The sequence below is a fragment of the Salvelinus namaycush genome, chromosome 5 (genome assembly GCF_016432855.1).
Source record: "Salvelinus namaycush isolate Seneca chromosome 5, SaNama_1.0, whole genome shotgun sequence".
Taxonomy (NCBI): domain Eukaryota; kingdom Metazoa; phylum Chordata; class Actinopteri; order Salmoniformes; family Salmonidae; genus Salvelinus; species Salvelinus namaycush.
Genome location: NC_052311.1, coordinates 19865059 through 19889596, shown reverse-complemented (window position 1 = coordinate 19889596; position 24538 = coordinate 19865059). Strand labels below are relative to the sequence as shown.

General features: G+C 41.9%; 1 protein-coding gene across 1 annotated transcript in view; it reads left to right on the top strand.

Moving 5' to 3' along the window:
* The window catches only part of glrbb (glycine receptor, beta b), a 31081-nt gene extending 11226 nt beyond the window's left edge, over positions 1-19855 (top strand). Inside the window, exons 4-11 of the mRNA XM_038992511.1 lie at positions 264-370; positions 1744-1811; positions 4910-5136; positions 7091-7173; positions 7815-7955; positions 13733-13885; positions 16531-16826; positions 19562-19855. Of these exons, the coding sequence (XP_038848439.1) occupies positions 264-370; positions 1744-1811; positions 4910-5136; positions 7091-7173; positions 7815-7955; positions 13733-13885; positions 16531-16826; positions 19562-19855 (1369 nt within the window). The remainder of the gene's footprint in view (positions 1-263; positions 371-1743; positions 1812-4909; positions 5137-7090; positions 7174-7814; positions 7956-13732; positions 13886-16530; positions 16827-19561) is intronic.
* Positions 19856-24538: the final 4683 nt, after the last annotated feature.

The following is a 24538-nucleotide window of genomic DNA, read 5'->3' as shown; positions in this document are numbered from 1 at the left end:
CTCTGCTATGAGAACCAAGAACACTTCCCATAATCTTGTGAACATTTAACTCTAATTTTGCAGACATTCCAGGAATGCTCTGAGACCCCAAGCATCGTTTGCTGGGGAGGTCCTATTACCGAAGCTACTTGAAACACCAACGGGTAGTTCTCAGTTTATGGAAACACAAAGATATACTTCCGTCTGCACAGTTAATCCAGGAGAATTTGACCTGCTACGTAATGTGGTTTAGAGTTTCCTCCTTTTTTCTTTCTTCTTTGCAGACAGCTGACACCTGAGGATCTCGCACGGGTCCCTGAGAATTCAACCAGTAACATCTTGAACAGATTACTGATCACATATGATCCTCGAATCAGGCCCAACTTCAAAGGTTAGCCTGCTTTCTCTCTCTCTCTTTCTCTCTCTTTCTCTCAATTCAATTCAAGGGGCTTTATTGGCATGGAAACATATGTTTACATTGTCAAAGCAAGTGAAATGAATAAACAAAAGTGAAATAAACAATAAAAAGTGAACAGTAAATATTACACTCACACAAGTTCCAAAAGAATAAAGACATTTCAAATGTCATATTATGTCTATATACAGTGTTGCAACGATGTGCAAATAGTTCAAGTACAAAAGGGAAAATAAATAAACATAAATATGGGTTGTATTTACAATGGTGTTTGTTCTTGGTTCTTCACTGGTTGCCCTTTTCTTCTGGCAACAGGTCACAAATCTTGCTGCTGTGATTGCACACTGTGGTATTTCACCCAATAGATATGAGATTTTATCAAAATTGGATGTGTTTTCGAATTCTTTGTATGTCTGTGTAATCTGAGGGAAATATGTGTCTCTAATATGGTCATACATTTGCCAGGAGGTCTCTCTCTCTCTCGCTCTCTTTTTCTCTCCATCTCTCTCTCTCTCTTCCTCTCTCTTTCTTTCCCTCACTCTCTTTCTTTCTCTCTCTCTCTCTCTCCCTTTATCTCTTTCTTTCACTCTGTCTCCATCTCTCTCTCTCTCTCTCTCTCTTTCTTTTTTTACTCTATCATCCAAGTTTCCATGTTGAGGAAGCTATGTTAAAGGCAGTTATTGGAGAAGACCTTTACAGTAATTCACAATTTGATTGAACTCAATCTATACACCTTATCAAAATAACCAGCGCTCCCAGGCTTTTAAGATGTTTTGTGCCCCAATAGAAACCCCAGCTAATGATGTAATGGGTCCAGGGTGGTCTTCTTTAGACCATCGCAGACCCATCCTCATTCCCTGGCCTCGGCTCTGTATGCATCTCCCAGACTTCGACTGTTTGATGTGGTTCGTGCCATGTGAATTCCCTCTATGACTGCCTGGTTATTCCTCCCACTGGGCCCACATCTGGTGTTCATATCAAGGCCAGACGAAAGCTAGATCTTGACATCCATTAAAGTCAGCGCTCTAATCTCAGAAATTACATTTGAAGCTGTTTCTCGGGCATCCCTTCGCCATTTTGTGTGACGGGAGATATTTTTTACTGTGTTTTCTGAATTTCAACTTCGTTGGCTATAGTCACAGCTATAGGCTGATATTCTGAAATGCATTTTGAATTGTAACGTTTACATCAAGTAGATTTTCCTCATGAAGCTTATGAATATGAGATGCTAGCTAAGATTGTATTGAAACGTAGGTTAAGCCTGTTCAGTTCAGTAAGATTGTGAATGAGAGGTCCTCATGCTGCCTGTTTTCAGCTGCTACTGTTCTAACCTTGTTTTGTTTTTTTAGGCATTCCTGTGGAGGACAAAGTGAACATATTTATAAACAGCTTTGGGTCAATCCAGGAGACCACTATGGTAAGACTTCCTCACTGTGTGATAGAAGTTCCCTGTTTACCCTCCCCAATTCCTGAACTTAACCATTAGGGTAAACAACTGACCTTAGGTCATCATCTAGGTGTATCTTTAACCTACTAAAACTCTCCATGGTTCAATTACATCTGATCAACATATCATTTTATCAATCACTATTATAATAGTACATTATTAATAAGCATAGGGGATTGGGGAAGTTGTATTGTACGCAGACTACAGTGCGTCAGATGATTTAACGGTGAATCATTATTAGGACAAAGGCTTTCATGCCTCATTTATCTGATGGCTTCATTGCTGAAAGAACTGTGTTTCCGAATGCTAATGAATGTAGATTAAACTCAGGACGAGATGATTTGACCCTGACTCACTTTGAGAGACATTAAAGAGAACGCTGTTTAAACTTCCTAATAACCTACCTAATGTTGTCTTTTCATTCCACATATGGGAGGAGTAGAATAGTTAACAATCTGTTCAGTTAGCGACTCAGGCCCTATGTAGGCTAATGGATTTGCGAGTGAGCGTTACTGTAGATGGATTTGGAATGCAAATAGACCTGCTGCACTGTAGATACTGTGGATACAGGAATGGCAAGTATGTCGGTGGGTGGATGGAGACAGACATACAGCCAGTGTCTGTTAACCCATGGGTGTTGTTATCCAGCTATGTATCACTTGGGGCCTCGGAGCTTTATGTCAGCTCTGTTTTGCTGAGGCAGGTGTGTATGTCTTCTCCAGAGTCAACTCCTGTTCCAATGTCTTTGCACTTCATGGGGAGTGACACCCATAACAAAGCTTAGATCCTGTATCCTGGAATGTCTTGGGTTTCCACCTAAAATATTTCCCTTGGCCAGAGATCAGTGGCGTGTGTCTGCGGTCTACCGGTGCACTTAATACCAACAGTGGGGAATTTCACACCGGGGACGATTAAGGTGATGCTATGTGTCACATGAAAACGATAACAGTCAAAACCCAAGAGTTAGCGGTGAGACAGACAGACAGGCGCTCATCTTTTCCATATTTCCACTTAGTTATATCCCAGCATGAACAAGAGATAGTTTAAGAAGGAGTGAAAGACAGAGAAAGAGAGAGAGAGAGAGAGGGATGAAGAGAGACAGCTGGTTACCTCTAGTTCTCCATTTATCACTCGACGGGGCATCTGATCTTTTGAAATACTGTTCTGTCATTTACACCTCAGCTAAATGCTCCAATCCGCTGCACGCCCACCTTAGTTAACACATCCATTTTCACTTTATGAGGCACAGTCGCCTGGAGAGAATGACTAATATGATGTTGCAGCGGGCAATAAATCGCCACCATGTTTCATAAGGCCTCTCCGTCTTGAACTTTCCTCTTTCATTACACTTGGTGGATGTGTTAAATCTTTGCCAAATTCACAGCGGCAGATGGGTGGTTGATACCCGGCCGCAGAGAATACATTTAATCTTTTGAGATTTACAAAAATCAAGGTGTGAAATTTGGAACGCAACAGAGGTTGGTTGAGTTTCTGTCAGGGTGCAGTCAAAGATAGGCCTGTTAAACGTTATGGTCAGTTGTTAAGGCCACGATACAGTGGTGCAGTGGAACAACTATTGGACATTTTGTTTTTGACTATATATTATGAATGAAGATGGTCATTGTCATTAAACTGATCACAATTTTAACAAGGCAACACCAAGTGCACACACGCACACACACATACACACACACGCACAGTTGGTGTGTTTGGGGATTATTTGACAGGTCATTCGTCTTCACGAAATTAACTAATAGCCCCCCCTACACCTGCTCTCCAACAGAATTTTGAAGTACACCAAAACTCAATGGCACATAAAACGTCACTGAGTGACATGTTCTCTTAAACAACATGGTCTAAGTTCTTACTGAAGCTCTTAATGAGGCTTTTGCATAATTCCGTGTAACCCCTTGAACCTTTGCAACATCCTTCAATAGTTCCTTTAATGTCAACATTTCTTTGATTGATTTTAATCAAAATAGAATCAGCATTTCTCTGCATATCTGTAGAACCTAAGCCTTGTTTACACTGCCGGTCTAAATGCACAAATCAGTTTTGTTTTTCAAATCCATTTTGGGATACTGAATGTTCAAACAGCAAGTTAGAAGTGACCAAATCAGATTTGTGTGTGTTCAGACTGCAGTTCTTTGCTGTCATGGCTACACTAGTTGTCATAGTAATGACGGGTTTATGTGCAGTGTTGTAGGCTGATTGGTGATGGTGTTCTGCTTCCTCTCATGCAGAAGTTATGTAGCAAGCTAAGGTGACTGACAACAATGCCTGCCATAGAAGTCTCCCAGTTGCTTTGAATTTTGAAAATCATACTGTAAGAACAAAGGATAAGATGATCCAACTTTCAAAACAAGTCATTTTTGGCTAACCACAAGAGTCAACTAGCTAGTTAGGTAGCTGTTTACTTTCTAGCACATTAACTCATTTGCTTGTGTTCTTGTCAAACTACCACATGTTCTTGTCAAACTGTTAACAGAGTAGCTAGCAAGCAACAAGATATGCCAAATAACAGTCTAAAACCCACTTGAGGGCAAATAAATCTGATTTGACTGTTCAGACACAAGTCATATGGCCAGGAATCAGATTTCTATCTAATTTCAAACTACCTAAGAAGGCTTCAGACACTTTTGATCAAACTGGTTTGTTTATAATTAGTGGGTAGAGTTCGTGGGAAGAAGTCAGCCATTTTGTTAGCCATTTGGATTCCCTGTTAACAGTGCCAGTTGACTAATGATTGATAGTAACCACACAGTTTTATTACATGTAACTCCATGAAGTCAGGTTTGCTTGTCAACCATTTATCAGAGCACATGTCTGCCTACTTTGTGCCTACAATTAGTGATATTTGAGCCTTGACATTAGCATACACCTTAGCATTAGCTCATCCATGGTTAGCATAGATGTGGGACTGTGTTTCTCTATTGTCTTTTTGCCTACATTTAGCTTACATTTTGTAAAACTAGAGCCTTCACAAATGGATTAATCTCCATTAGTGACAATAACTGCAGGACTAGGGTTTTGTTGTGCTTTTGTATTCCCGACTGTGAACATAACAGGATTACAGAGTGAACATCTTTCTGAGGCAGCGATGGAATGATCCCAGACTCAGGCTACCTCGGGACTTTAAGTCTGACTCACTCACCGTTGATCCCAAGATGTTCAAATGCCTGTGGAAGCCTGATTTGTTCTTCGCTAACGAGAAGAGCGCCAACTTCCACGACGTCACCCAGGAGAACATTCTCCTCTTCATCTTCCGCAACGGTGACGTCCTCATCAGCATGAGGTGAGTGTTGGCGTACTGTTATACATTTTTACTGATTTATTTTCCTATACAGATGATGCCATTAAGATTTGAAAAATATATTTTAGCAGATAAACTTTCAGATAAACATGTGTATTGCTAATCATCCTATGGCGTATGGTCAATTATTCTTCTTTGTCTAATGAGTGTGTGGATTATCACGGTATAGCTATCTGAACATACATGTGTCTTTAAAATTGTAGAGTGGTTGCTCTCCTTTAAGCCAGCTTTGGAGACAGCCATTTCCTCACAGTTACAGTAAACTGAGTCCTAACAACCTAATTAGGTTCAAATGAGGTATAATCAAGTCCATACCTTCATTGTTCATTCAGAGTGCTTTAACATTGTTATCTGATGGCTCACAGAAATTGCTGCACTATTTTGAAGCTAAAGCATTTGTATTCTCTTAGATTTACTGGCACTGCCATGCACTAACAAATTAAACATAGCTTTTTTTATGATTTTGGAAATCAGACCACAGCAACTAGAATACAATATACCTCAGAAAACTATTTGTGACAAATGCTGATGATTAAAAAAAATATATATATATATTTGATTGATTGAAAATATGGTTATTTTATGTTAATGTTCACTCTGGTAAACTTTGTTGAAAATACATTGACTATACAGCTATGTAGATGAACAAGATAAATATATATATATATTAGTACTATATTAATACACAACATCCACCAGGAATCATGTCATGACATCATTTGTGTTTGTGTATCCGGTGCACATAAAAATCTCTCTGTAATACTTTAATGCTGCTTTAGGGACTTAGAGTAATCAGAGATTTGGAGATGTGATACATCTGTTGAGCCTTTTTACTGATCTGGAATGCCAATATTCTATGTTATTAGTGAGAGTAATGTCCACAGGATGACAACGCTAAAAACCTATGGCAGCCTGTATTTTCCCACAATGCCCCACTCCACCACCCAGCCCAAAGATTAGCACATTAATAAGACTCCCCCCCCCCCCCCCCCCCACTAATACTGTCCAATGTTAATCTCCCCAGTCAGTTCTCCCTCTACTTACTGCATCTGGAGCCTCGACATTAGTCTTGTCCTTATAAGCTGTGTGACAAGGTGGCACTAGCTGCTGTAAGAACTATAGTATAGAGAAAGGAGAATGTTTAGTCCTCTTACACTCCCAAGTACTGAAGCTCGGCTGCTCGCCTGCTCAGCTGCTCGGCTGCTTGGCTGCTCAGCTGCTTACTCCTGATCCCATGTTGGATACCCTATGTGTATTTTTATGTCACTCAGGGCTAAAAGCTATGAGTCACTCCCCAAGCTTACAGTGTTGTTGTGGTGATGTACTCTATGTACTGTGTATACATGATGGGGAAAGCTGTCAAAATACTAAAATAGCACTCCTCTAAAATCTCAACCAAAACCCAAAGCTTTCATGTGCAAATGGACTGCTGGGAAATACATATGCAACTCTGCACAATACAGGTGTTGCTCACATTAAGAATGTATTCCCGGAGCTGAGGAAGCATCTTTTTCAATCATTCAGTAGTCGCCATTGTCTCTTAAATGATATAGCTTTGCGGTATTGATGAACAGATTTGGGAGGAAACGTTTTTAGATGAAAGTCTGAATCCCCAGCAGCTCTGTAATTCTCGTTCTACATCCATCTAGCTCACAGCTCATACTTAAATTCAAGGACACAGACATTTCTAATATATTTTTCAGTCAATTTGACCAGTTTAGCCTACTTTTCACTAGAAGGAAGCATTTTATTGCAGTAGGTCACAATGAATTCAACCTCAATCAGATAGATCTCAATTGATGGGTTTTAAAAACATTCATAATTTCTAATTATGTCCACATGCATAGGGTGGTATTGGCTGAAGAGCAACGTGACATGAAACAAATCATCAATAGCATTAATGATGAAATCATTAAAGGGTTCTGCATTTTGCCAGGTTGTCTGTCACTCTATCCTGTCCTTTGGACCTGACCCTGTTCCCCATGGATACGCAACGCTGTAAGATGCAGCTGGAGAGCTGTGAGTAACTGATAATGGCTCAGTTTCACATTACCATATATGGTATCTGTTAGAGAGAGAGCTATAGTTATTCCTGAATTCATGTAAATTATGTTTTTCAGTTACAGACCAATTGGGTTCATTTATATCCAGGTTGTTTTATTCTGCATTGTTGGAACTGTCTGTTACGTGTTGTGATGTCTTTCCTGTTGTCTCTTTCCTGTCTCGTTTTATTTATTTATTTAGCGCTGCCCTTGCCCTTCACCACTTCCCAGGCCGTCATCGTAAATAAGAATTTATTCTTAACTGACTTGCCTAAACAAATAAAATACATGTAATCACGCTAGCAAATGTATAGGACATGTAAATCAGTCTTTATTTCATGTTTGTTAGGGAAGGATTACAAGTAATTAAAGATGACTACTGGACAATCGTATTATTAGCAGAGTGTGATTACTATTAATATAAAAATGTACTTCAAACAACATTCTATATATAGTGTAATCATGTCAGGATGGAGATTTATATAGACTATTAACTGTTGTTGACGACGACGGTGTGTGTTTGTGTGTTTGTGCGTGCGTGCCTGTGGATGCTTTCACGTGTGTGTATGTGTTTGTGTGTGTTTGTGTGTGTGTGTACCCGTCTCTCTGTGTCTACAGTTGGCTATACGACGGATGACCTGCAGTTTATGTGGCAGTCAGGGGACCCTGTCCAGATGGAGGAGATCGCCCTGCCCCAGTTTGATATCAAACAGGAGGACATAGAGTATGGAAACTGCACCAAATTCTATGCAGGGACAGGTAAGCTCCCCATAGACATGAAATACAAGTATTCTGTTTTCATTTGAGTGAAAACTACGGCTAGGAATTGCCAGGGATTTCACAATATGATATTATCACAATACTGATACGATCTGTATTGTTGTTCAATACTGTGATTTTATTGCTATTCCATTGCTCACCATATGTGTGCTGCAGAGGGACAAGAGAGAGCCATGACTCATGGATATGAAATAGGATGGCAGGTAGTCTAGTGGTTAGAGTATTGGGCCTAAAGGTTGCTGGTTCAAATATCTGAGCTGACACAATGAAAAATCTGTTGATGTGCCCTTGAGCAAGTCACTTAACCCTAATTTGCTCCAGGAGTTCCATAGTACTATGGCTGACCCTGTAAAACAACACATTTCACTGCACCTACAGTTGAAGTCGGAAATTTACATACACCTTAGCCAAATACATTCAAACTCAATTTTTCACAATTCCTGACATTTAATCAGTAAAAATTCCCTATCTTAGGTCAGTTAGGATCACCACAATACTTTAAGAATGTGAAATGTCAGAATAATAGTAGAGAGAATGATTTATTTCAGCTTATATTTCTTTCATCTCATTCCCAGTGGGTCAGAAGTGTACATACACTCAATTAGTATTTGGTAGCATTGCCTTAAAATTGTTTAACTTGGGTCAAACATTTAGGGTAGCCTTCCACAAGCTTCCCACAATAAGTTGGGTGAATTTTGGCCCATTCCTCCTGACAGAGCTGGTGTAACTGAGTCAGGTTTTTAGGCCTCCTTGCTCGCACACGCTTTTTCAGTTCTGCCCACAAATTTTCTATGGGATTGAGGTCAGGGCTTTGTGATGGCCACTCCAATACCTTGACTTTGTTGTCCTTAAGCCATTTTGCCACAACTTTGGAAGTATGCTTGGGGTCATTGTCCATTTGGAAGACCCATTTGCGACCAAGCTTTAACTTCCTGACTGATGTCTTGAGATGTTGCTTCAATATATCCACATAATTTTCCTACCTCTTGATGCCATCTATTTTATGAAGTGCACCAGTCCCCCCTGCAGCAAAGCACCCCCACAGCGTGATGCTGCCACCCCGTGCTTTACGGTTGGGATGGTGTTCTTCGGGCTTGCAAGCCTCCCCCTTTTTTCCTCCTAACATAACGATGGTCATTATGGCCAAACAGTTATATTTTTGTTTCATCAGACCAGAGGACATTTCTCCAAAAAGTACGATCTTTGTCTCCATGTGCAGTTGCAAACCATAGTTGTGCTTTTTTATGGCGGTTTTGGAGCAGTGGCTTCTTCCTTGCTGTGCGGCCTTTCAGGTTATGTCGATATAGGAGTCGTTTTACTGTGGATATAGATACTTTTGTACCTGTTTCCTCCAGCATCTTCACAAGGTCCTTTGCTGTTGTTCTGGGATTGATTTGCACTTTTCGCACCAAAGTACGTTCATCTCTAGGAGACAGAACGCGTCTCCTTCCTGAGCGGTATGACGGCTGCGTGGTCCCATGGTGTTTATACTTGCGTACTATTGTTTGTACAGTTGAACGTGGTACCTTCAGGCGTTTGGAAATTGCTTCCAAGGATGAACCAGACTTGTGGAGGTCTAAAAAAAATGTCTGAGGTCTTGGCTGATTTCTTTTGATTTTCCCATGATGTCAAGCAAAGAGGCACTGAGTTTGAAGGTAGGCCTTGAAATACATCCACAGGTACACCTCCAATTGATTCAAATTATGTCAATTAGCCTATCAGAAGCTTCTAAAGCCATGACATCATTTTCTGGAATTTTCCAAGCTGTTTAAAGGCACAGTCAACTTAGTGTATGTAAACTTCTGACCCACTGGAATTGTGATACAGTGAATTATAAGTGAAATAATCTGTCTGTAAACAATTGTTGGAAAAATGACTTGTGTCATGCACAAAGTAGATGTCCTAACTCACTTGCCAAAACTATAGTTTGTTAACAAGAAATTTGTGGAGTGGTTGAAAAACGAGTTTTAATGACTTCAACCTTAATGACTTCAAGTGTATGTAAACTTCCGACTTCAACTGTATCTGGTGTATATGACAATAAAAACATGTATTTATTTTTTGTACTTTAAACAAATTGGCTCCCTATTTAAAATGAAGATGGAGAACAAGCTATGAAGGAAAAATACTCGAGTTTTGGTGCAGTTACAGCCAACTAGCGTGAAATAATATTGCGATATTGTCAAAAAAAATATCCCGATATGTAACTGTATCACTAGTGAAAACTGTGCTAACTACAGGTATAAGGCATTATTACTTGTCATAAGCATGTACACATGGGTTTGCAAATCAATTGTCAATACAGTCATTCTACTGCTGTGTGCAATATGCTGGGTGTATTGCACTATAGGCCTATACGGCTAGACATAAAAACGACCTACTATGTTTTACTCATTATTTTTTAAAGAATATGCAATGAAACCATATTGGACTGCTCTATTTTACTCATGCCAGACTCTCTCTTGCATTTGGCATCAGTTGCATGGCAATAATTATTGATAAGAAAATAAGAAATTAGCACAGTGAGAAATCCTTTGAACCAATGAACTTCCAGTCTCCTGATTAAGCTTCGCCATTAACTGGAGCGTCAGAGACTTTAATAATCTTGGCTTAACAATGTAAAGCTCTGGCTTTTCCATTTCATCCATTCATTAATTATTCCCTGTAAATTGAAATGCTTACGTGGCTCGATACCAACGCTAAGATATCATTTTCTCATAAACTTCAAAGACTCCAAAGGCCTCAAAATAAACCAGTGTTCTATTTTACTTTTCAATGTTGTATTTGCATGTGTTACATACAACGGTTTTTCATCTCTATCTCTGTAAGTTCTTCATTAATGAGAACTGTAGCACATGTAGTTGTATGTAGCTAATCTATCTAACTAGCTTTGGCCAAAGCTTAAAATGGTGTCTCTTACGCTACTCCTGCACTTGCACATTGAAGAAACACACAGTAGTCTACATTGGTTGCCCTCATGCTCAATATAGCCTGGAGATATTAAAACTTTGATAGGTCATGCTTCGCTAAAGCACCTTAAAAACCCAGGCCTTTTCCTCACCTGTCAGTGTGAGTAGCTAAATGTTAACTCTAAAAACAAAGCAACGAGTGTCACTGGAGGTTAGCATAGCACCGTTAGCACTCAGTTTGAACACGACCCCTGCACACTCACACAGGGGAGCAACACAGCTGGAAGCGAGGCAACCTTTAATGGGGTTGTTGTGACAACCAAGCGAGACACAAAGATCACCGGGGAGAGCCCATTCTATGACACAGCTCCCCCCACCCCTACGGCATGGCACACACACACAGAGACAGAGGTGTGTAAACATTGCCTCATTATTTAACTAGGCAAGTCAGTTAAGAACAAATTCGTTAGAGCCCAACGCTCTAACCACTAGGTTACCTGCCACCCTTATGCTTATGTCCACCCCAAACCCCTACATGGTCTCAAAGCCTGGTTTAACAATCGTTTCACACCTTGATTACATTGAGGCAATCACATACAGTGTGTCTCTTTTTTTATTCGTGGGAATACTTGGGAAGATATTTCCTAAATAAATGAATTTTTAGCTGAGTTCCTGGTGATTTTACAGTCTTTTTTGACCAACCCCCCCCCCCCACCAAAAAAAACCAGTTGAAAGTTAGAATAATAAAATACACAGCAGGGTCGAATTAACGACCGGGGTGGGGCCCATTGATCAACAGTTATCATTTTCAAGAATGCAAACATTTGCCTCCACCCTATTGCAAAATTAGTAGAACTGCATGAAAGTAAAAATTTTGCAGCAAACTTGCTTTAATACACTCTTAAGGATCGGACCCTTTTTTTAAATTTTCGCCTAAAATGACATACCCAAATCTAACTGCCTGTAGCTCAGGACCTGAAGCAAGGATATGCATATTCTTGGTACCATTTGAAAGAAAACACTTTGAAGTTTGTGGAAATGTGAAATTAATTTAGGAGAATATAACACATTCGATCTGGTAAAAGTACCATCATCTTTGAAATGCAAGAGAAAGGCCATAATGTATTATTCCAGCCCAGGGGCAATTCAGATTTTGGCCACTAGATGGCGGCAGTGTATGTGCAAAGTTTTAGACTGATCCAATGAACATTGCATATCTGTTCAAAATGTTGTCTCAAGACTGCCCAAAGTTGCCTAATTGGTTTATTAATACATTTTTCAAGTTCCTAATTGTGTACTCTCCTCAAACAATATAATGGTATTATTTCACTGTAATAGCTACTGTAAATTGGACAGTGCAGTTAGATTAACAAGAATTTAAGCTTTCTGCCCATATCAGATATGTCTATGTCCTGGGATTTTTTTGTTATTGTTACTTACAGCCTCATGCTAATCACATTAGTCTACGTTAGTTCAACCGTCCCGCGGGGGGACACCGATCCCGTAGAGGTTAAAACAGCAACATTCTCTGTATGCCCCATTGCAAAATGTGCAGAATTGCAGAGAAATACTATAAAACATAAATTGTTTCTCATTGAAGTCATGAGGGGCTCCGTTAAAATAATTTGCTCCCAGGAACATCGCTACAAGGTCCACCAAAAGGAATGGCAGGGGCCTCCCTACAGGGTCCACCAAGAGCAGCGTTTCCCACACTAAGGGACGCCTGATTTTTTTTTACCCAATTGAAAAAGTAAGCATTGGCCATTTATTGCATCACTTTTTTTTACATGGTGGGGTCATGAAAAATGTTTGATATCAAAATGGGGTCAGGGGCCAAAAACAACAAGTTTGGGAACACCTGACCTAGAGGATTGGCAGGGGCATCGCTACAGGGTCTACTTAAGGGAATGGTAGGTGCAGGTGCTAGGAAACAGGGTGTGAAAACACAAGAGAGACATGTTTAAAGATCCAATGCAGCATTTTTTTATCTCAATATAAAATAATTTCGGAGGAACAATTAAGTACCTTACTGTGATTATTTTCAATTAAAATGTTAAAAAATAAACAAAAATAGCTTCTTAGCAAAGAGCAATTTCTCAAACAAGATTTTTTTTTATTGATGTCACCAGGCAGGGCAAAACTCCATCCCACCAAAACAGGCTGAAATTTCAGGCAGTATTTTCAAACAGATCTTTTAAAACACATTAAAATCAAGTTTTTGACTGCACTGGGCCTTTAATATAGTTACTCCAAAGCAGATAACGAGGGAAACAAACAGTGAAACAGCAGTCTGTCTGGGATGTGAGATATCATGGTTATTCATAAAGGCAATTAAACAGTAGATCATTATCAGAGAGAGAGAGAGAGAGGAAGCTGACAAAATTGAATACGCCATGGGCTGCCCCTCCCCTCTTCTGTTCTGCTTCTGAAAGAATAATCCAAGAGGAAAATAGCCCCCGGTGTTAGACGAGTTTATGAACATGCACATTTATCCAGGAATATAGGGTATCTTGATGATGATGCACTCTCTTTCTGCTTGTCCTGAGTCAAACTCTTGGAAAATACTTGTTGTATCATTCTTTCATTCTTTCGTTCATTCTTTCACTCACAGACCGATAGTCATCACAACAGTTATTTAGTGTTCATATTATTGTCTACCCAAATTCATTTTATATTACTTTGTTATGAATATTTGACCCTACCGGTAGCTTGAAAAACTTTGTACACATTAGTTTGTGAATATACATATTATACTCATCCTAAACCAAGGAGTGCCAACCCTCACCTTACTGGTTGTGCGGGCTTTTGTTCCAGCCTTGCTCTATAACACTATCTTTACTCCTCTAGGCTACTACACGTGTGTGGAGGTGATATTCACCCTGAGGAGGCAGGTGGGCTTCTACATGATGGGTGTCTATGCCCCCACACTTCTCATTGTGGTCCTCTCCTGGCTCTCCTTCTGGATCAACCCTGATGCCAGCGCTGCCAGGGTCCCTCTGGGTATGCACTTTAATCCCTACTCTAACCTCTAACCACTGACCCCTAACCCCTATCCTAACCACTGACTGACCCATAACCCCTATCCTAACCACTAACCCCTATCCTAACCACTGACTAACCCATAACCTGTATCCTAACCACTGACCCCTAACCCCTATCCTAACCACTGATTGACCCATAACCCGTATCCTAACCACTGACCCATAACCCGTATCCTAACCACTGACCCCTAACCCCTATCCTAACCACTGACCCCTAACCTCTGTCCTAACCACTGATCCCTAACCCCTATCCTAACCACTGACTGACCCATAATCCCTATCCTAACCACTGACCCATAACCCCTATCCTAACCACTTACCCGTAGCTCCTATCCTAACTACTGACCCCTAACCCCTATCCTAATTACCCGTAGCTCCTATCCTAACTACTGATCCCTAACCCCTATCCTAACCACTTACCTTTAACTTCTATCCTACCCACTGACCCCTAACCCTTATCCTAACCCCATGTCACTGTGTCTGACTGTAGGTAGTCTTCCATGTCACTGTGTCTGACTGTAGGTAGTCTTCCATGTCACTGTGTCTGACTGTAGGTAGTCTCCCATGTCACTGTGTCTGACTGTAGCTAGTCTCCCATGTCACTGTGTCTGACTGTAGCTAGTCTCCCATGTCACGGTGTCTGACTGTGGGTAGTCTCTCATGTCACTGAGTCTGACTGTAGCTAGTTTCCCATGTCACTGTGTCTGACTGTGGGTAGTCTCCCATGTCACTGTGTCTGACTGTAGGTAGTCTCCCATGTCACTGTGTCTGACTGTGGGTAGTCTCCCATGTCACTGTGTCTGACTGTAGCTAGTCTCCCATGTCACTGTGTCTGACTGTAGGTAGTCTCCCATGTCACTGTGTCTGACTGTAGCTAGTCTCCCATGTCACTGTGTCTGACTGTAGCTAGTCTCCCATGTCACTGTGTCTGACTGTAGTTAGTCTCCCATGTCACTGTGTCTGACTGTGGGTAGTCTCTCATGTCACTGTGTCTGACTGTATCTAGTCTCCCATGTCACTGTGTCTGACTGTAGCTAGTCTCCCATGTCACTGTGGTGTTGTCTGAATTTAGCCTAAAAAATTAAAACTGAATAATCCTACGTTTCGTTATTCTTTTGCTTTAGTAATTGAAATAATAGTGAAATGTAGCGTGATTCAATTCAGATTTTGAGGCTGGTCTGACTTATGGAGGCATCAAATGCAGCCTAATATAGCCATCCATTTGACATCACTGCATGATGACATGAGAGTGGTTTAGTGTTTTTCATATACTCTAGTGTCCCATTTTACTGTTTCACTGTCTGCCTGAGGGAGTGCAATGTGAATAGCAATGGAACCATCTATTGTCATTCCACTGTCTCCCCTACATGATACATAATATATCATGAAACAATTTATGTTGTATGAGTAACTCGCCTAGTCCATCGTCAACAAGCCTGCATGAGTGGGAAATGGCAACTTCTCCCCGTGTGATGTCACTTCATCCATTCTGATGGGTAAGGAGAGAGCTGTGTGGATAAGAGGACCATACATTGTTACTCCCCCACTCCCACCACTGCCGTCACTACCTCCTCTTCCTCTGTTTCCCCTCCAGCTGTTAGTCACTTTCCTCCCATCCCTCCATCTCCTCTGGAGGGCCACCTCATGACACCTCAGTAAATGGGATCAGCACAGGTCAGTCATCTCCTGTGTGTGTCCATTCATTCACCTCTGTGTGTGGGTGAGTGCGTGTGTGTGTGCATGTGTGTTGGCGTACATGTGATTAGATGTGTGGAGTATTTCCGTATACACTTCCTACTATGTGTGTCGTGTTGGACTAATTTTGTTCCCACAATACAGCGTCCCATCCAGGGCCAAGCGTCAGCAAACAAAGCATTATGCTGTTTCAACAGAGCCAACACCTTCCCTGTGTTATGTAAAATAGGCCAGCTTGCATGCTGGGATGAAAAGGATTTCAGAGCTCGGTGAACTCCGATGGGGTTAGGTAATCATCCGAAATAAGGACCCCACGCTTTTATTTCGAGATATTTCTGCAGTCACTTATATAACGGCCTAGATTAATTGTCCAATCAGAGAGGAAAACAATAGAAAATAGCTCTTTATTATTGGTGGCGCTGTGAACCCACTTCATCACTAGAATGAGGAAGGTAGAAAGGTAAAGGAAGGTTCATGGGTTTATAATTGGGATCTTAGTACTGTATATCCTGGGATATGGGTTTGAATGTGAGTGTTTTAGTACCACTGCCTAGTCCAGGTGATTCATATATCCATTATTCTGTACTGTACATCAGGGGTATTCAATTCCAACTGTCGAGGGCTGCTGTGTCTTCTCCCTGCTATTTACCACTCACCTGGTTTAGATCAAAGACTAGACCTCTGATTTAAAGGCAAGGATGAAAACTAGCAAATACTGCGACCCTCAAGGTCTGAAGTTGAATCTCCTTGTCTGCTGTGCATTCTATGTTGAGCATTAGAGAGTCGAGTCCAAATGCTAATTTGAACTCCTTTGACACATCTAGAAGTATCCCCAACACTAAGCTCTGCTCTCCTTCCTTGGATGTTTAGTTGACAAGGTCACCTCTTCCCTCCCTGTTAACCTCCCAGGGATCCTCTCGGTGCTCTCCCTGTCTTCTGAGTGCACGTCCCTGGCGTCAGAGCTGCCCAAGGTTTCCTACGTGAAGGCCATCGACATCTGGCTGATCGCCTGCCTACTGTTTGGCTTCGCCTCGCTGGTGGAGTACGCCGTGGTGCAGGTGATGCTCAACAGCCCCAAGCGCATCGAGGCCGAGAAGGCCAAGATGGCATCCAAGGTGAAGGCAGAGGGTAAGGAGAAGGCGGCAGGCAAGAACAACACGGTCAACGGTACCAGCGAGACGCCCTGTCATGTCAGCACACTGCAGGTGGGTGAAGGAAAGGTGGGGAGGGGATGGGATGGGTGTTTGTGGGGAATGGGGTGGGGGGGTGTTGCTTGTGTACGTGAGTTCGCTTTCTGTAATTAGAAATAGGATGTAGTTGTCTCCAGACACTGGTCTAAGTCAGGATGTAGTTGTCTCCAGACACTGATCTAAGTCAGGATGTAGTTGTCTCCAGACACTGATTTAAGTCAGGATGTAGTTGTCTCCAGACACTGATCTAAGTCAGGATGTAGTTGTCTCCAGACACTGATCTAAGTCAGGATGAAGTTGTCTCCAGACACTGATTTAAGTCAGGATGTAGTTGTCTCCAGACACTGATCTAAGTCAGGATGTAGTTGTCTCCAGACACTGATTTAAGTCAGGATGTAGTTGTCTCCAGACACTGATTTAAGTCAGGATGTAGTTGTCTCCAGACACTGATTTAAGTCAGGATGTAGTTGTCTCCAGACACTGATCTAAGTCAGGATGTAGTTGTCTCCAGACACTGATCTAAGTCTGGATGAAGTTGTCTCCAGACACTGATTTAAGTCAGGATGTAGTTGTCTCCAGACACTGATTTAAGTCAGGATGTAGTTGTCTCCAGACACTGATTTAAGTCAGGATGTAGTTGTCTCCAGACACTGGTCTAAGTCAGGATGTAGTTGTCTCCAGACACTGATCTAAGTCAGGATGTAGTTGTCTCCAGACACTGATTTAAGTCAGGATGTAGTTGTCTCCAGACACTGATCTAAGTCAGGATGTAGTTGTCTCCAGACACTGATCTAAGTCAGGATGTAGTTGTCTCCAGACACTGATCTAAGTCAGGATGTAGTTGTCTCCAGACACTGATTTAAGTCAGGATGTAGTTGTTTCCTGACACTGATCTAAGTCAGGATGTAGTTGTCTCCAGACACTGATCTAAGTCAGGATGTAGTTGTTTCCTGACACTGATCTAAGTCAGGATGAAGTTGTCTCCAGACACTGATTTAAGTCAGGATGTAGTTGTTTCCTGACACTGATCTAAGTCAGGATGTAGCTGTCTCCAGACACTGATTTAAGTCACGATGTGGTTGTCTCCAGACACTGATTTAAGTCAGGATGAAGTTGTCTCCAGACACCGATTTAAGTCAGGATGTGGTTGTCTCCAGACACTGATTTAAGTCAGGATGTAGTTGTTTCCTGACACTGATCTAAGTCAGGATGAAGTTGTCACTAATGGATACAGACGCTTGCGTGTGTGCACGTTTGCGTACATGTGTGTGTACTCGTGTGTGCGCGTGTGCTATCCTCACACTTAGTTGAATGACGAATGGTTAACCTTGTCCCTAGGCATGATTAGAGTGAAGTTAGCAATCTAAATGCTAAATAGATTGGACGATCCACTCATTCATAAATGCTAACATCTTCTGCACTCTTGCCTGGCACGGATAAAGATTGACACTCAGGTACAGATTTCGCTCCTGAAATGTCGTGTTAATCATACACTTCATTGAAATTACTTGACATTGTAATGTATGTTAGTCAAGACTTCGAGAATATTACACTCGTCCGCAGAGATGAAATATGTTTTCTTATCAAATGTAAATTAAATGAACAACGATTTAATGAGATTAATGGTTAGAGTGAAAAACGAGCAACTATATGATTAGTTTCTCAATTGCCCTGTAGCCCTTGAGGGAAGTCGATGAGAAAGATCGATGTTGAAATTTGGGGTTTTAGAAGCTACTTCCCACAGATGATTTTGTATTTAGCAATCTATTGTAACAGCATGTCAATTCACCAAAGAAAACACACGAGAAGACGTCCAGATTACATCTCCAAAACAGCAACATTAGGGATATTTTGCCACTGTCTATGGGTGCCATCAAAAGACAATGCATAAGATAATTGTGTATCTGTTGCATTGTCATCTCATTCAGAAAGAGACTGCCAGACACCACACCAATGCAAAACACCACTGCATGGTCAAAATGGCACCCTTTGTATATGCCAATATATATGGACACCAATAATGATCAAACCAGCATCACTCAAAGTGTCTCTCTCCAGTAAGATCCTATACAGAGGAATGCAGCTGATCTATCGCTCTGACGTTTAGGGAATGGAGGTTCCATAGGGAACGCACAACACAGCCAATGTCTACAGAAGGTAGGCATGTTAGCACCATCCTACCCTCCAACCACACTAGAACCATAGAACGTATCTGACTGAAACCACACCAAACGGTCCTGAATGGGTTGGCAAAGCACAGTCATAAAGTAACTAATGTCAGAATGTCACACGAATGAAGGCATTACTTGATTGGAATGAAGGCATTTCTCTCTGGCTCTGGCCACTACTGCTCAGCGTTGGCAGTTGGCAGTAAGGGAGGAGGATGACATGGGATGTGATTAGAGCTCTAGCTGACTCCTAGTTCATGGGCTGCCGAGATGTATGATGCCATTAGCTGAGAGAAAGTCAGAGAGGTGGAGAGTGACTGGATGGGAATGTTTGGAGTAGTGGGACTAATGCAATGTTTTCAATTGCTCCCATCACTACCTCACCACCAATGCCATTGTTCACTTGAGCAAGGCACTTAATCCCTAACCTGCTCAAGAGGCACTGCTTTTTTCCTGACCCTGGGCTCTCCCCAGCCTTCTGTGAATGTGTGTGTGTGGTGTGATTGTGGGGTGGGTACTCTGTTAGCAAAAATACCGCTTTCCCATAAACAAAGTTATGTTTACCACCTTTCCCTTTTCCAGGGGGCAGAGACCCGGTGCAAAAAGGTGTGCACCTCCAAATCGGACCTGCGCACCAACGACTTCAGCATTGTTGGCTCACTGCCGCGGGACTTTGAGCTCTCGAACTTTGACTGCTACGGGAAGCCCATTACCTTGCCCCACGGCCTGAGCAAAAGCCAGGCCAAGGCAAAGAAACCGCCGCCGCCCAAGCCCATCATCCCCTCAGCTGCCAAGCGGGTCGACCTCTATGCCCGAGCCCTCTTCCCCTTCTCCTTCCTCTTCTTCAACGTCATCTATTGGTCCGTGTACTTGTGATCAGGGATGGAATTGAAGGGGTTTGGGCCAGCTTGGCTAGTAGACCACACCTTTGCTTGTGATCATCTCGTATTTTGATCCATTCTTCCTTAATTTTTCAAGTTATTTATTTGTTGATCTGTTTATATTAATCTATATATTATTAACTATCATTATTGGCACTAGAACAATTATATCATCCATGAATTCATAATTATTGGCACTAGGAAGAGCGAACATCCATCATAGGTGTAATTCGTGAGATGAATGATATAAATGATTTGACAATTTGAAAATCAATAAAGAATAAATAATATAATTAAGAATTTATGGAAAAAGAATACTGTTGTAGTACTTAGTTCAAGGAAATCATAAGAGACAGTACAAATTATTGTAAATTGGTCTCCATGTTTGAGCTAGCAGGGTTTTAACGCAGACAGTCGCAGAATTTCAAAACGCATTCTGATATGTTAAAGAAATTGCATTGTGAAACCCAAACGTATTATGTCGAAGTCTCTCAAACGCTCCAGAGTACCGCACCAGGGTACCGCATTTCAAATGTGAAAACAACCCTAAAAATAGATTAAAGAAAGAATTAATAAAAAATATGAGTGTACATAGCCAGGTGCTTTTTGTCGCTAAGAGCAGGAACTTGCTCGCAAGATTGATAAGATGGCATCGGCACAAAGTTTACAATTGCATGTTAAAAATTGCTTATATGAATATAAATGCAGTATATTATATCTATGAAAGTTTATTAAAGCTACTATATGTCACTTTTTGGGTGACCTGACCAAGTTCACGTAGAAAAGTGAGTTACGGATCTGTAATTTTCATTGAAAGCAAGTCTAAGAAGTGGAAGATCGGTTCTATGTGCGCTATTTCTATGCTTCCCGTTCTTAATTTCGTTTTTGCGTCTATCACTTTCGGTTTTGTACACCAGCTTCAAACAGCTGAAAATGCTATATTTTGGGAGTTTGAAAAGGTTTTTCACAGCGGTTTGGATGGTACAATGATTCTCTACACGATGCATTGCTTGTTTTGTCACGTAAACTAAAATTAGGCTAACTCTAATATTAAATACTAAATATTACCTTTAATACTATGGTATTATTTTCTTTCTCCAAGACTACAGTTGATATATGAAAAAGCGTGTCGTTGTTCAGTTGGTTATATGACATTGCCACTAATTGTACCTTTTGACAATCTCTCACATATCACTACATGTTCAGCACCATATTTCATGTGTAAATGGGTTAACAAACTGACCATGTATATGTGATTTGCAAGTTTACAATTTACAAACTAAATAAATGTTTATATGACTCACTCAACGATGTATTTGTGATATTATTTGTTGTAGTCTAAATCTGTCTGTCTCTACACACATTTATCACAGATTTACCACAATGACTAAAGAATGTGAGATTAAACAAATGTTGTATACCCATTGCTCATTAAAATAAACTCAAGGATTTTGCCAGAGATCATAAAAATTACCCCTTCCCCTAAATTATTCACATGGTATCAAAAGGTTAACTTTTCCTCGTAAAAACAGTCACATTTGTGATAGATCATTCACAGTAAGATGAATAAATCAAATAAAATGTTATTTGTCACATGCTTCATAGACAACAAGTGTAGACTAGCAGTGAAATGCTTACTTACGGGTCCTTTTCCAACAATGCAGTTAAGATAAGATTTTGTTCTATGTAAAAAATAGACATAGTGACACAAGGAATAAATACACAGGGGTACGAGGTAATAACATGGATATATACCGTGTGGAAGTGTGTGTGTGTGGCTTCAGTGTGCATGTGTGTGCATGTTATGTGTGTGGGTGTATGTGTCTGTGTGTGCAATTGATTTGCTATTTAGCAGTCTTATTTAGAAGTCTCAGCCTCGTGAGGGGGACGAGGCGTTGTCGTTCCCTCTTTACGACTGTGTTGGTGTGTGTGGACCATGATAGATCCTTAGTGATGTGGACACAGGAACATGAAGCGCTCAACCCGCTCCACTACAGCCCAGTCAATGTGAATGGGGGCGAGCTCGGCCCTTCGTTTCCTAATTGCGGATTATCAGTGGGAAACTGATTGAAAAAGGACAGGTTTTTTATGTCTTTTTCTGACTACCACATGACCAGCTGGTCATAATTCTGACCACTATATTATGTGCTATATTATGTACTGGTCATAGACCTCATCCTAACCTGGTAATAACTTGACTACAGTTTATTACCTGCTGTAGAAAGTATTGCAGAGGATAGAGTTGGATATTGAAAACATTGTTCATTACATTTATATTTGTTTCCATAGTCCCCAATTAAAGTTGAAATCTGCAACATATTCTTACATTTAAAATAGATCAAGCAATGGAAAAAACATATCTACATCACCATTTTATTCACATCTGCATATAGTAATTGGTTTCATAATTCACCCACAGACATTACATGCATTGAAATACTGGGACACAGAGTATATAAAGGCTGATTGTTTTTTTAAATTAATATTAATATGTGTGGATCTTCATCAAGGATCTCTGAGCACAGAAGGCGATCTGGAGCATAGTGGCCCTCTTGAAGAGTGGTGTGATGGGTCAGATCTAGAGCGTAGTGGCCCTCTTGAAGAGTGGTGTGATGGGTCAGATCTGGAGCTTAGTGGCACTCTTGAAGAGTGGTGTGATGGGTCAGATCTGGAGCATAGTGGCCCTCTTGAAGAGTGGTGTGATGGGTCAGATCTGGAGCATAGTGGCCCTCTTGAAGAGTGGTGTGATGGGTCTGATCTGGAGCATAGTGGCCCTCTTGAAGAGTGGTGTGATGGGTCAGATCTGGAGCATAATGGCCCTCTTGAAGAGTGGTGTGATGGGTCAGATCTGGAGCATAGTGGCCCTCTTGAAGAGTGGTGTGATGGGTCAGATCTAGAGCGTAGTGGCCCTCTTGAAAAGTGGTGTGATTGGTCAGATCTGGAGCGTAGTGGCCCTCTTGAAGAGTGGTGTGATGGGTCAGATCTGGAGCGTAGTGGCCCTCTTGAAGAGTGGTGTGATGGGTCAGATCTGGAGCATAATGGCCCTCTTGAAGAGTGGTGTGATGGGTCAGATCTGGAGCATAGTGGACCTCTTGAAGAGTGGTGTGATGGGTCAGATCTAGAGCGTAGTGGCCCTCTTGAAGAGTGGTGTGATGGGTCAGATCTGGAGCATAGTGTCCCTCTTGAAAAGTGGTGTGATGGGTCAGATCTAGAGCGTAGTGTCCCTCTTGAAGAGTGGTGTGATGGGTCAGATCTGGATTTTAGTGGCCCTCTTGAAGAGTGGTGTGATGGGTCAGATCTGGAGCATAATGGCCCTCTTGAAGAGTGGTGTGATGGGTCAGATCTGGAGCATAGTGGCCCTCTTGAAGAGTGGTGTGATGGTTCAGATCTAGAGCGTAGTGGCCCTCTTGAAGAGTGGTGTGATGGGTCAGATCTAGAGCATACTGGCCCTCTTGAAGAGTGGTGTGATGGGTCAGATCTAGAGCGTAGTGGCCCTCTTGAAGAGTGGTGTGATGGGTCAGATCTGGAGCATAGTGTCCCTCTTGAAAAGTGGTGTGATGGGTCAGATCTAGAGCGTAGTGTCCCTCTTGAAGAGTGGTGTGATGGGTCAGATCTGGAGCATAGTGGCCCTCTTGAAGAGTGGTGTGATGGTTCAGATCTAGAGCGTAGTGGCCCTCTTGAAGACTGGTGTGATGGGTCAGATCTAGAGCATAGTGGCCCTCTTGAAGAGTGGTGTGATGGGTCAGATCTGGAGCGTAGTGGCCCTCTTGAAGAGTGGTGTGATGGGTCAGATCTAGAGCATAGTGTCCCTCTTGAAGAGTGGTGTGATGGGTCAGATCTGGAGCATAATGGCCCTCTTGAAGAGTGGTGTGATGGGTCAGATCTGGAGCTTAGTGGCCCTCTTGAAGAGTGGTGTGATGGGTCAGATCTGGAGCTTAGTGGCCCTCTTGAAGAGTGGTGTGATGGGTCAGATCTGGAGCATAATGGCCCTCTTGAAGAGTGGTGTGATGGGTCAGATCTGGAGCGTAGTGGCCCTCTTGAAGAGTGGTGTGATGGGTCAGATCTGGAGCATAATGGCCCTCTTGAAGAGTGGTGTGATGGGTCAGATCTGGAGCATAGTGGACCTCTTGAAGAGTGGTGTGATGGGTCAGATCTAGAGCGTAGTGGCCCTCTTGAAGAGTGGTGTGATGGGTCAGATCTGGAGCATAGTGTCCCTCTTGAAAAGTGGTGTGATGGGTCAGATCTAGAGCGTAGTGTCCCTCTTGAAGAGTGGTGTGATGGGTCAGATCTGGATTTTAGTGGCCCTCTTGAAGAGTGGTGTGATGGGTCAGATCTGGAGCATAATGGCCCTCTTGAAGAGTGGTGTGATGGGTCAGATCTGGAGCATAGTGGCCCTCTTGAAGAGTGGTGTGATGGTTCAGATCTAGAGCGTAGTGGCCCTCTTGAAGAGTGGTGTGATGGGTCAGATCTAGAGCATACTGGCCCTCTTGAAGAGTGGTGTGATGGGTCAGATCTAGAGCGTAGTGGCCCTCTTGAAGAGTGGTGTGATGGGTCAGATCTGGAGCATAGTGTCCCTCTTGAAAAGTGGTGTGATGGGTCAGATCTAGAGCGTAGTGTCCCTCTTGAAGAGTGGTGTGATGGGTCAGATCTGGAGCATAGTGGCCCTCTTGAAGAGTGG